This window comes from Nanorana parkeri, unplaced genomic scaffold, assembly GCF_000935625.1.
Source record: "Nanorana parkeri isolate BGI_ZX_2015 unplaced genomic scaffold, ASM93562v1 scaffold184, whole genome shotgun sequence".
In the NCBI taxonomy this organism is placed as follows: domain Eukaryota; kingdom Metazoa; phylum Chordata; class Amphibia; order Anura; family Dicroglossidae; genus Nanorana; species Nanorana parkeri.
This window is the reverse complement of record NW_017306452.1, coordinates 1284767-1296904: the sequence shown is the minus strand read 5'-3', so window position 1 is coordinate 1296904 and position 12138 is coordinate 1284767. Positions and strand designations below refer to the sequence as shown.

The window sequence follows — 12138 nt, the reverse complement described above, 5'->3', positions numbered from 1 at the left end:
TTTCTTCTCTCTCTCTGCTGTCTCTTCTCTCACTTTCTCTGCTGTCTTTCTTCTCTATCTTTGCTGTCTCTTCTCTCTCTCTCTGCTCTCTTCTCTCACTTTCTCTGCTGTCTTTCTTCTCTCTCTCTGCTGTCTCATCTCTCACTTTCTCTGCTGTCTTTCTTCTCTCTCTCTGCTGTCTCTTCTCTCACATTCTCTGCTGTCTCTCTCCTGTCTGTCTTTTCTTACCTCCACTGCAGCAGCTTACCAAGTCTCCTCTCTCCTTCCCGTCTGACACATTCAGCCGCACAAGCACCGCGGGAGGACAGGACACAGATCAGTGAGCCGATCGCGATCTACCAGTGTTTGCTTTGCGATCTACCTAATGGGCACCCCTGTTCTAAATGTTCGCCTCCAGTGTCCAAATCATCCCCTGTGATTTTGGCTTGTACACACAGTGACTGCAAATTGAAAATCATACAAAGAAAATTCAGATAAAATATCTACCACCTAGCCAAGGAGGAAACACAAATAATGTCCACCCTTACTGGACTAAAACAGTACCAGCTTCTATTTTCAAAAGCATTCCCACAAGCCAATCTGGAAATAAACATTCCCCTAGCACGATGCCCAAATCTGGAGATACAACCCACCAGCTGACATTCTGTGCGGTTGTTGGCTCTCAATTCAGGCTGTTATTGACAGCTAGTCATTGGTAGAAAAATATGTTTAATACTTGTAATTGTCAAATAAAATGACAGTATTGAACGATATAGTAATAACGTATAATTAAGGCAGAACTTTTTTTTTTTAGATTTGGATAGATTGGTTGGAGGGTTAGAGCCCCCATCAAGTGTTTATTGCTCCATGCCCCCGTGGGGAGATTCATTCTCTGTAATTGTCTCGCTCATTAACGTCACCAGGAATGAAGGTGAGAGTAAATCCACAATTTCGAGTTGCCACTAGAACAGAAATAGAGGGGAAATCTTCCAATGTGGGACACTTATTCCTGTGACCAGAGTCTAAGATGGGATCTCCCTCATGCTGAAAAAGATATCCTCTGACTTCCTGTCTACGATACAGGAGGGGAAGCGAAATTTCACTAATAAAACATAGATAGCAAAAAAAAAAAAAAAAAACAGAGATTTTAACCCCACCACCACCATGCTATTTTAAAACGATTTAGGTATGCAAATTAGTTATAAAGGCCCTGTCACGTGAACCAAGGCATGCTGACCCTGCTAAATTTGGCCTGTCCATCTAGGCATCAATAACCTCTGGTCATGAAAGCATCGATACAGACATGCACCAGGGAGGCTTTACTGACAGCCACACCAGGAAGGTGTACAAGGATGTGTCCCAGCGCAGACACAGAAATGACAGGAGGAGCCAGGCCCGCCATCTTCCCTGGGAATGCTGACACTAGATCATATGATTGTGTGGCCCTTTACATAAGAAGGGATGACGACAAATAAAAAGATAGCGTAGCTCCCTTACCTTCATGGACAGTTATGCCACAATTGTCACACTGTATTATCTCATCTGCATCTTCGCTGTTATCTCCTAGACACACACAACAAATTAATATATGGTCCATCTTCTGAGAACACCACCGGTCACTCTTCTCCAGAATAAGTGCATTAGTGAAATAAATGAAGTTTGCACGATATTCTAATTATTCGAGTTTCACCTGTAGAGGGGAAGTGAATAACATTGATTATCTAGTTTCAATGGCACATGAAATATATTACAATGGCACCTGGAAGTGGGGGGGATATATTACAATGACACCTGGAAGTGGGGGGGATATATTACAATGACACCTGGAAGTAGGGGGAATTATTACATTGGCACCTGGAAGTGGGGGGGGATATATTAGGCAGCAGGTGAACATTTTGTCCCTGAAGGTGATGTGTTGGAAGCAGAAAAAATTGGCAAGTGTAAGGCTCTGAGTGACTTTGACAAGGACCACATTGTGATGACTAGATGACTGGGTCAGAGCAACTCCAAAACTGCAGCTCTTGTGGGATGTTCCCGGTCTGCAATGGTCAGGAAGGAAAATTGGTGTACTGGCGACAAAGTCATGGGCAGCAAAGGATCATTGATGCATGTGGGGAGTGAAGGCTGGCCTGTGTAGTCGGATCCAATGGAAGAGCTATTGTACCTCAAATTGCTGAAAAGTTACTGCTGGTTCTGATAGAAAGGTGTCTGAACACACAGAGCATCGCAGTTTGGGGAAGCGTAGCCGCAGACCGGTCAGGGTGCCCATGCTGACCCGTGTCCACTGCCAAAAGTGCCTACAATAGGCACGTGAGCACCAGTACTGGACCACTGAGCAATGGCAGAAGGTGGCCTGGTCTGAAGAATCACATTTTCTTTTACATAATGTGGATGGCCAGGTGCGTGTGTTTCTTACCTGGGGAAGAGATGGCATCAGGATGCACTATGGGAAGAAGACAAGTGTGATGCTTTGGGCAATAGTCTACTGGGAAAGATGTGTGATGTTAGCCAAATCAGTTACAGGAAGTGGGCAGGGACCAAAGAAGATTCTCCTACTGCTCTCTAAACATGGCAGGTCCATGACACAATTTCAACAGGAATATTAAACGTGTGTGGAGAACACAAATACTGTTTGCAGGCTGCCATTGCTAGCCCTAGACAAAGCTAAATTGTCTGGCTTTCATCCAGACTGGATTCAATCATTTCTGAGTCACTGACCCAGAAACAATACTGACTGTAACACACAATAGAAGTAAATTAAAATTGGAACGTTAAAGTATTTAAAGCTCACAATTCTTTAACTCAATCCATACTAATCAAGCAGGAAAGCATTCCGCCGTACATTGGGTATTAGATGTTTGTACTGTTCAAAGCTACAGGCTTCAGAGCACTCTGCGTCGCTTTCCCAAACTTCCGAGTAGCAAGCAAAGGCCACATTCAAAGTCACCTGGTCAGTGCAGGCCCTAGCTGCTGTCAATCAACCTGCTAGGGGGAAGGAATTGCTGGGGAGTGCCATGTTGTTTCAGGTCTGTGGGCTTTAAGCATGGAAGCACGTGGCGTAGTGACACTTGACTGCAGTCCCAGCCGGAATGGTGGCTGAATGGGAGCCTGCGAGATGATGGAGTCACCCTAAAGCAGGAACTAGTGCAGAGTTTTTTTTGACAAATGGGATGCATAGCAACCACAAGAAAAATGCACCGCAAACTTGTTAAGTACTGAGGTCAGCGGCACTATAGGCTTAGGGAGGATTAAAGTTACAACCCAACTCTGGGCTTAATATCACCCTGGACTAGGGATGCACTGATACTAGTATCGGTGCTGATACTGAACATTTGGGCGAGTACTCGTACTTACCCAAAAGCTCAGATACCTTCCCTGATACTGGAAATTCTGGTCATAGGAAGAATTCCTCTGACCCGCAGTGCCGTAGGGGAACATGGAGCCGGCTCCCTGAGCAATCAGGAAACCGGGTGGCGAGTATTGACCCGCCTCCCTGATTGGCCAGGAAGCCGGTTACATGCTGATTGGCTGGGAAGCCTGCTTCCCAGCCAATCAGCATCGAGCCGGCCGAACAGCCGACTCCTTGCTGATTGCCCGGGAAGCCGATACCATGCCATCGGAACTCGGTATCTGCGAATACAGAAAAGCAAAATATCGGTGCTCGTACAGAAAAGCAAAATATCGGTGCTCGTACTCCATACCGAAAAAACAGTATCGGTGCATCCCTACCCTGAACCCTTAACCTCTACAGCTCTAGCTGTAATAATCATCTTCAATCCAGAGCTGTGCTTAGTTTTAATGCGCACAGTAAATAAACTGATCTCTAACATCTTTCTGTAATTACAAGGGGGCCTCTGCGAAATTTAGTTTCCTCGAATTTCTAATACAAAAGCTCATCACGATCTTCTTGCTTTTTTCCCTTCCTCAGTCTAACTGGAAACCTAGACAGCTTCCTGTGAGTTAGCAAGAGGGATGATGTTGTATAATCATTCTGCTGGGTGTAATTTGTGAGGAACTTTGGAACGGCAGGAAACCAAATTACTTCTGCTATTCACAGCACAGCTGCAAAATGACTCAACTAACATAGTGGAGAGCAGACATGAGCATACAGTTCCTCCAGGAAATAGTGGAATCATCTAATTGGCTATACGGTGTGGAAGAGGTTTATGAATCACAGGCTTGCTGAAAAAGCAAACCAGGTTATACAATTTAATGGTGCCTTTAGCTTGGCTGATGTTGCTCTTATAAAGGCCTTCAAGCGATCGTGAAACTTTTCTATCACAGTGCACGTTACTGCTTTATTTTTGGTCATAGTAAAGACAATACCATTTTTACACATTTCCATCAACCTGTCGAGAGAAGTTACAAATTACCTCATTACTTTTGCTCTGAGACAACGTCAAGCTGTCGTTCGTCAGCTCCTCATCATCTCCACTGTTTCTACTGGAAATCTTGATTTTCTTCTTCTTCTGCTCATCTTCACTGGAGCTGCTGCTGCTGTCGTCTTTATTGCCGGCATGGTGGCTCGACTCTCCCTCGCTTCCATCATCTTCATCGTCATCTTCCCCGTCGCTGCCATCACCAGTAGAAGACTTTCCTTTTCGCTTGCCCATGGTTGGCCTCCAGTCATTGTCATCCTCGCTGTCATAATCGTCCATGGCGTTTAACTCTTCCATAGTGATGAAGTCCAGCATGGGTCGGTTCCTGCGCAGGTTCCATTTTTTAGGCTCGTTATTTGGGTCATCTGCACCTACGTCTACATCACTGGCTCTTTCCTTCTTTTTGCGAGGCTTTTCACTCTCCTCTTTCTTGGGCTCTTCTTTGGACGGCTCCTCCTCTTTTGGCTTTCCCTTATTTTCTGTGCCTTCATCTTCCCCACTGGCATCTTTGATTTCCACTTCAGCTGCGGCGGCCATGTCTTCTTCCTTTAGGCTGTCTTCTGAGTCACTGCCAGAACCTTCTCCACTGTCTTTTGATCCATCGTCACTCCCGTTCACACTGCCCTCTGAATCTAGAAAAGAAATACATACAACATCCAAAATGGTTTATCTGAGGATATACTATCTCGCCCAAGGTATCAAATGGACATATTATACACATAGTACAACATTCAAAATCCAGATTTACACTATGGACATAGCTGGACAAACAACAAACTCCCAAATTTTACCATGTTCTGTTTTTCTGATGTGGCCAATGGACTCGTATGTTGTTTGGCCAAACAGAACTGTTGACAATTCCTGGCTCCTGAATTCTGCACGAATCTGCTCATCCCTAATTGTGGGCCCACATGGAGTCCAAATACACCTTTTCCCACTGACTGCCTTAGAAAAAGGCTTAGATGATACCATAAATATTTAAGTACATTGGCTACTCGCCCTAAAGTGCATGTAAACCCAAAATGTTTTGTTTTGGATAAAGTGTGGAATTATTAAAACCCCTGTGAGGGTTTTATTGCTGCCTCTGGACATTCACCCTCTCCATTGGTCCTGGTGATCATTGTGTCTGGTACAGAAAGTGACAGGAAATCCAAAATGTTTTGAGTTGTCAACAAAAAGTGAGGGAGGCAAGGGAAACCCTTCAATGGTGACCTGTTCCACTGACAATTAAAATGGGATTTTACCTAGCTTTTGAGAGATTTCCTCTCACGTCCTCTCTGGAGACAAGCAATGATGGGGAATTTCCCCATTGGGAAACCGACAGCAAAGAAACCCAGACAATGGTTCTTAACCATTCACTACTCTATCCAAAACGAAAATAAATTTTGTTAGATTTACATACACTTCAATGGAATTGTCCAGGAAAGAAAAGGTTTCACTGCAACAGGCCTAAGCGTGATGAATTTTTGATCACCATGGAAGGCAACAACAGGAAGCTGGTATTTGCCTTCCAATCAGCATGAAACCAGTTTTTAAGATTAGTGACTACCCTGCTCTGAAATCTATGACTAGACATGGCTTCAAGTATTGGGACTTAACCCAAACCTGAAATAATTACCCCCATATCTAAAATTAGGGATACCTAAAGCTACATTAAAGTAGACTTGAGACATTTTGTACACTTTTCTCAAGTGGTGGATACATTGGAGAATGATTAGGCTCCTTAATGAGGTCTATTTCAATAGTTGTCTGTGTCTTTGGTGGACATTTAGCAATGTTATCATGTCCACACAGGAAGTGATAGGAAACTCCTCAATGGAGGCACATACCTGAAAGGAAGTCTAACCCAAGGCTGAACAAATCCCAAGAACCAGATGGCCAATGCACCTTAAAAAGTAAAACTGACACCCAACTTTTGAGGTTTTCTCTAGTTGTTGTTAATGGAACTAGCTCCCACAAAAATCCTCTTGGCTCCTGGATTGGATAGTGACTCCTAAATTCCATAAACATGTGTCCACCCTTGGTATAACCCCATAAAAACCTGTAAGGGAGTATAGCCTTTCTTAAATTTTACTGCTGTGTGTCTCCATAGCAAAGACTAGGCTCACCTCCTGCCCTGGTAAAGAAAAAGCTCCTAACTACTTGTCAACATGAATAGTTATTTTGTATATATTTTCTTCAACAACTTAAAAAAATCCTCAAAGACGGTCCTTCCTCTCTCTCTCTTTATTTTAATTTTTATGCCTATTTTACTTCTTTGACTGATGAACAGGGTAAAGTAAAAAAGGAAACTATGTAAGATATATGTGGGTCAATCTGTCAGAAATGAGAACGTTAAGACGTTTCACTGGACATCCGACCAGTGACACGTCTTCAAGAAAAATACAGCAAGTCCAGTTGCCTTGACTTATTTTTTACAGATATCTAAAAAAAAATAGATCAACCAACATTTTGTTCTCATGGGATAATTAAAAAATGGTCTGGTTACTACATCCCTCACAAATTGCGGCAATGGCTGTAGTATTCCCGTAAAATCGGGTAGTATGAAACCTTTCCCCAGACCCCTTGAGTGAGCTGGTAAGGTCCTCCATGTGTTTGATGTAGTTTACTTTATGGAACCAGTGTCCTATCATGAGCAGTTGTCATTTTTTCCAGGAGGGAAGGAATGCAAGCTCAAGTGGCTTTTACCGTATGGATAAGAACCAAATTTCTGTAGGTTTTTGGAAGAAAAAACTGTATATTCAGGGGCATTACACCAATCCACCCCCCATCTTTTTTTCCCCTGGCTAAGTACCTGTGCCCCTACTACACCTCTTTATAACCAGCCCACCTTGCCTACCCTTCAGCACCACCTCCTGCTGCACCACTTATCCCAACACCCCCATGAAAGTATTTATTCTGTCTCCACAGGTCTTGTTGAGTAGCCCTCCACCCAGGGCCCCCTCGCTAAATAGGGGGACACGTATGTCCTTATTACACCTTGAGCTGTAAAATACCCGTTCACCTCTGCAGTATTGAATCCCTAGTTTTGTGTTTCTAGTTAAACTACGTTGATGTTATGTACCCTTGGGTGATTTTCTAAACCTGAATTTTGCCCGGGAAACATGTATCAAAAATAACGCTAAATAAAATAAAAAAAATAGATCAACCTAAAGGTTGCTAAATCTACTGACATATCCGTCTGGATGTCGCAACACTTCTTAGAGCTCAATCTTTCAAAAACTGAGCTCATGATATTTCCTCCTGCCCGTGCACCTTCCCCCAACTTTTCCCTTGAGATTGATAACACAACTATTCAACCTTCCCCCCATGCAAAGGTACAAGGTGTCATCCTTGACTCGGCCCTCACCTTTCTTCACCACATCCAATCGCTATCCAAATCCTGCCGCCTTCACCTTTGTAACATCTCCAAAATATGCCCCTTCCTCACCAATGAAACCGCAAAGCTGCTCATCCACTCCCTTGTTATCTCTCGTCTTGACTATTGCAACTCCCTCCTCATTGGCCTTCCACTACACAGGCTCCTCCCCCTTCAGTTTATCATGAATGCAACTGCTAGATTCATCCAGCTGACCAACAGCTCAGTGTCTGCAACCCCCCTCTGCCGATCCCTCCACTAGCTTCCAATCACCCAAAAGAATAAAATTCAAAATATTAACAACGACTTACAAAGCCATCCACAACTCTGCCCCCGGCTATATCTCCAACCTCGTCTCAAAATATCACCCTAGCCATCCCCTACGCTCTTCCAGACCTACTGCTTTCCAGCTCCCTTGTCAACTACTCCCATGCTCGCCTCCGGAGTCTCTCCCATCCTCTGGAACGTTTTACCCAAACCTGTACGTCTATCTCCCACTCTGACTGCCTTTAGGCGAATCCTTAAGACTTATCTCTTCAGGGAAGCCTATCCCACCTCAACCTAACCACTCAACCATCACGTTCTCAAACAATTCATCCCCACACAGCTACCTCCTCATGTATCACCTGTCCCTCCCTTTTAGATTGTAAGCCCTCAGGGGGCAGGGCCCTCCTTACCATCTTGTCTTGAATTGTATTGTGATTGTATTGTCTTCCCTATATTGTAAAGTGCTGTGCAAACTTTTGGCGCTATATAAATCCTGTATAATAATAATAATAATAACAACCAATAATAACTCCAGCGCTGACTGGCGGAACGTACGGGGGAGGGGGCGGGTACAGCTGGCTCTGCCTCTAGATAGGCAGAGCCAGCTGTCACTCACGCAGCTGGGCGGATCCAGACATAATTGTCGTTATCCGCTTCAGCTGCGACGTCTCAGTATACTGCGAGCAGTAGCTCGCGGTATACTGAGGTAAGGATGACAGGAGGACCGTAGTGTGTCCTCCCGTTACCCTAAGGAGAACTATGGGGAAAAGCCCTAACCCCATAGTTCTCCTTTAAAATAAAGCTGGACAAATCCCGGTAGCCAATAGCCCTTAAACATTTGTAGGTATTGAATGACTTCTCTAAGCCTTATTTGCAGCTGTAAATGGAAGCTCATGCCGTTCTAAGGCTCCTTACCAACTCCTCTAAGCACATGACATCCACGTCCTCTACACTTGTCTTATACAACAGGTCAAATACACACAAAACTTGACTTAAGTTTGCATTGTTACTAGCAAATGTAAATTGCATGCTGACTTCTTATATCTTTACAGCCCTCCAGTGGAGCGATTTTCAAGAACTCAAGTTTCTCAAAATGCTTCAGCTATTATTAAGCCACATGATGGTAAACCATGATAATGCTGCATGATGCACAAAAGTTGCTGCTCCTCCGCTACAAAATGGGGCTAAAACCACCCATGCAGTTACAGCCACAGGACAATGGGACAAAACAACAAAGATGGAGGTGTATTTAAAGCCCAGCACTGAAGGAACAAGCAATTTTGAAAAGGATGGGGTAGTATAGGCAGGTTTCCTATGTCCTCAGTGCAGGTTTCCTATGAGGTCAAGCAGTGGCCTTCCCTTTTCCTGCATTCAACTACTATATGGGCCCATGCCAATAATGGACCACCTCTTTAATCAATAGTAAGGAACAGAAGGCAGGGTGAGGTGTGTTAGAACTCAACCTGGTAGGATGTGGTCAGAACTTGCCTGAAGTTTCAAAGAATTTTGCCACTGGAGACCAGAGCAGATATAAGAAGTCAAGGAAGGTTGCACCCACCGGCTTGCCAAAATTGAAAATTCTGATAGCGAGGTTACTGCAACTTTTGTTAAAGACAACTGCAGTGAAAAAAATCACACCGCATGCTAGACAAATAAGCAAAGTCATAAAAGCAAACATATACTGCACAGATTTTAAAAAGACCAAGCCACTTTGGCACCAATGATAGCCCTGGTATACAGTGCCAGCATTGCCACAGTATAGGCATCTAATTCATTATTTTTCTTTCTTTTTTGTTTTTGTTTACACCAGTTGATTTAGATCTTCGCTCACAAACAAATGAGATACCGTACAGCATTAAATAATGTTCATGGCAACTTCAAAATTATAACCAATATATAAAATAATAATAAAAACAAAAATCTAAAGAATACCTGAAGCATCTCCAACTTTAAAATCACTGTCATCTGAGCTATCATAATCCAATGCTTCAAGGAGGGAAGTTGCCAAAGGCTTCACTTGACGTCTTTTCGAACTCCGGTCCACTGCAACGAAAGTTTTGGGTTTTTTTTGTCTTGTTGTTTTGGTTTATTAAATGGTGGCATCCCATCAAATCCTATAACACAACAACTACTACTCCCAGAGACCCTGGGTGGTCCCAAAATAAATTCAAATAGAACTCCCCTGCAATAGAAGAGGTTGTTTGCTCACATCTCCAGGTGACCATGTCTCCAACCTTCCTTCCATTCCAGCTCTGCAGTCTTCCTAAAGACTGTTGGGAGTGTTTGGAGGACCAAAGAGACCAAAACACTGTAAGGCCTCATTTACACATGTGACCGAGGGGTGGTAAACACATCTGCATTTTTACTGTTCACCGGCCATCTGCCACAAAGTCAGCATTGCAGCTGGACAACGCTGTATACATTGCTGTGACCACGATACTTCACTTTACGGCAAAAATTATATAGCGTGATACGTTTGGACCAAAAGTAGACCATCAATTTGGACGGGACCCCTGAAAGATCCACCTTGGGATCAAACAAAAAAAAAAAAGATATTGCTGGCTCCTGAACACTGGGCGGTCAGTGCTCTATTGTCTTCTGAAAAGCAATCTGAGGTGGATCTGATGCGGCGCACATATAAACGAGGCCGAAGGGGCAGATGGAAGGAGACACGGGCTACCCGAGAAATGGGTACAGTACCTCCACTATTGCAGGTTCTCCTTATGGACTCCAACCATTTTTTTAAGTAGGGGAAGGTTTAGATCCTCTACCATACAATAATTATAATTTGTGTCCTCAGTAGGAAGAATTCCCCTCAACTTGAGACAATCGGGGCACTGATGCCGTCTCTAAGGCATTTTGTCTTTAGATTCCTATGAAGAATCCAATGACTGTGTCACCATCCTCTAGTCCAGGGGTTGCCAAACTTTGACCCTCCAGCTGTTGTGGAGCTACAAGTACCATAAAGCATTATAAGACTCAGATAACTACAGGCAAGACTCTCAGAATCATGATGGGATGTGTACTTTCACCAGAGATGGAAGACCAAAATTTGCCTAACCATGCTCTAGTAAATTCTCCAAAGAATATAGAGAGTGTGCACCATAGAGAGGGAAAGATGGAAGTTCAGGTCACAAAAACAATGACCTAGACGTCAATAGAACACAAAGTAGGGGAATTTCCTCCATGGGAACTCGGATAGGAAAAATCTAACCCTTCCTCTATTCTGAACATTGGCTGGCGCTCTTCTTTGGGATTTCTCCTGCTCCGGATCTCCAACTTATGGCCAAGCCAGGGCTGGACAAATCCCAGGAGCCAGGAAGCCAATACTCCTTAAAAGTGACAGCTGGCCCCTAACTTTTGAGGTTCTCTCTGGTTGCTGTCAATGGAGCTAGCGCCTTAAAAAAATCCTGCCGGTTGCTGGACTGGACGGACTGGCTCCTAAATTTCATACTAATTTGTCCACCGCTGGGCTAAGATGCTTCTCTAAACAGATGCAAGTTGCTCTTTGACAATGAGTTCCAAAGTCCAATTTTAAGAACTTCAAATGGCCGTCTTTGCGTTCTATCAACAAGAAACAGCATAAGAATGATTTCTTAAGGCAAAGAGGAGACCACTTACACCTGTTTCCACATAACCAACCGGAAGTAAAAGAAATCAGGTCAGAGGAACGATTTCAAACAAATCTATCCTACATCTGGGCTGAGCAAACCCCAGGAGCCAGGTCACCGATGCTCCTTAAAGTGACACCAAACTCAGGAGTTAAATCTTAAAAATACATTCAAGTCCCTTCACTATTAACAACAATGTATCTTATTTGTGTATCACTCGGCTGTAGATCCTCCAATCATCTCTGAATTGGTGCTGACACTGTCCTTCCTTCTGGAGGGGGGCTATTTTTGTTCCCTATGGTCCCTGTGTGTGTTGTAAAGTAGTCACCGCTCCAAGCTCACTCCCGGGATGGACTACAATCTCATGTTTAGTTAGCTAATTTGTATTGGGATTGTAGTCCATCCCGGGAGCAAGCTTGGAGCAGATGTGCATGACAACCAGACTGTTTCTTTCATTTTACTAATCTTAAAGGAACAAACTGAAGAGAGAAGCTGATTGGTTGCCATGGGTAACTGCTCCAGGTTTTGATAAATCCCCCCCCCC

The 12138-nt window shown here is 43.8% G+C and overlaps 1 protein-coding gene across 1 annotated transcript in view; it reads right to left on the bottom strand.

Annotated features, from left to right (window-relative positions):
* Window positions 1-12138, bottom strand: part of PHF14 (PHD finger protein 14) — an 87861-nt gene that overhangs the window by 72767 nt on the left and 2956 nt on the right. The window contains exons 2-4 of the mRNA XM_018555124.1: window positions 9916-10026; window positions 4352-4990; window positions 1477-1620 (exon numbers count right to left, since the gene is read on the bottom strand). Of these exons, the coding sequence (XP_018410626.1) occupies window positions 1477-1620; window positions 4352-4990; window positions 9916-10026 (894 nt within the window). The remainder of the gene's footprint in view (window positions 1-1476; window positions 1621-4351; window positions 4991-9915; window positions 10027-12138) is intronic.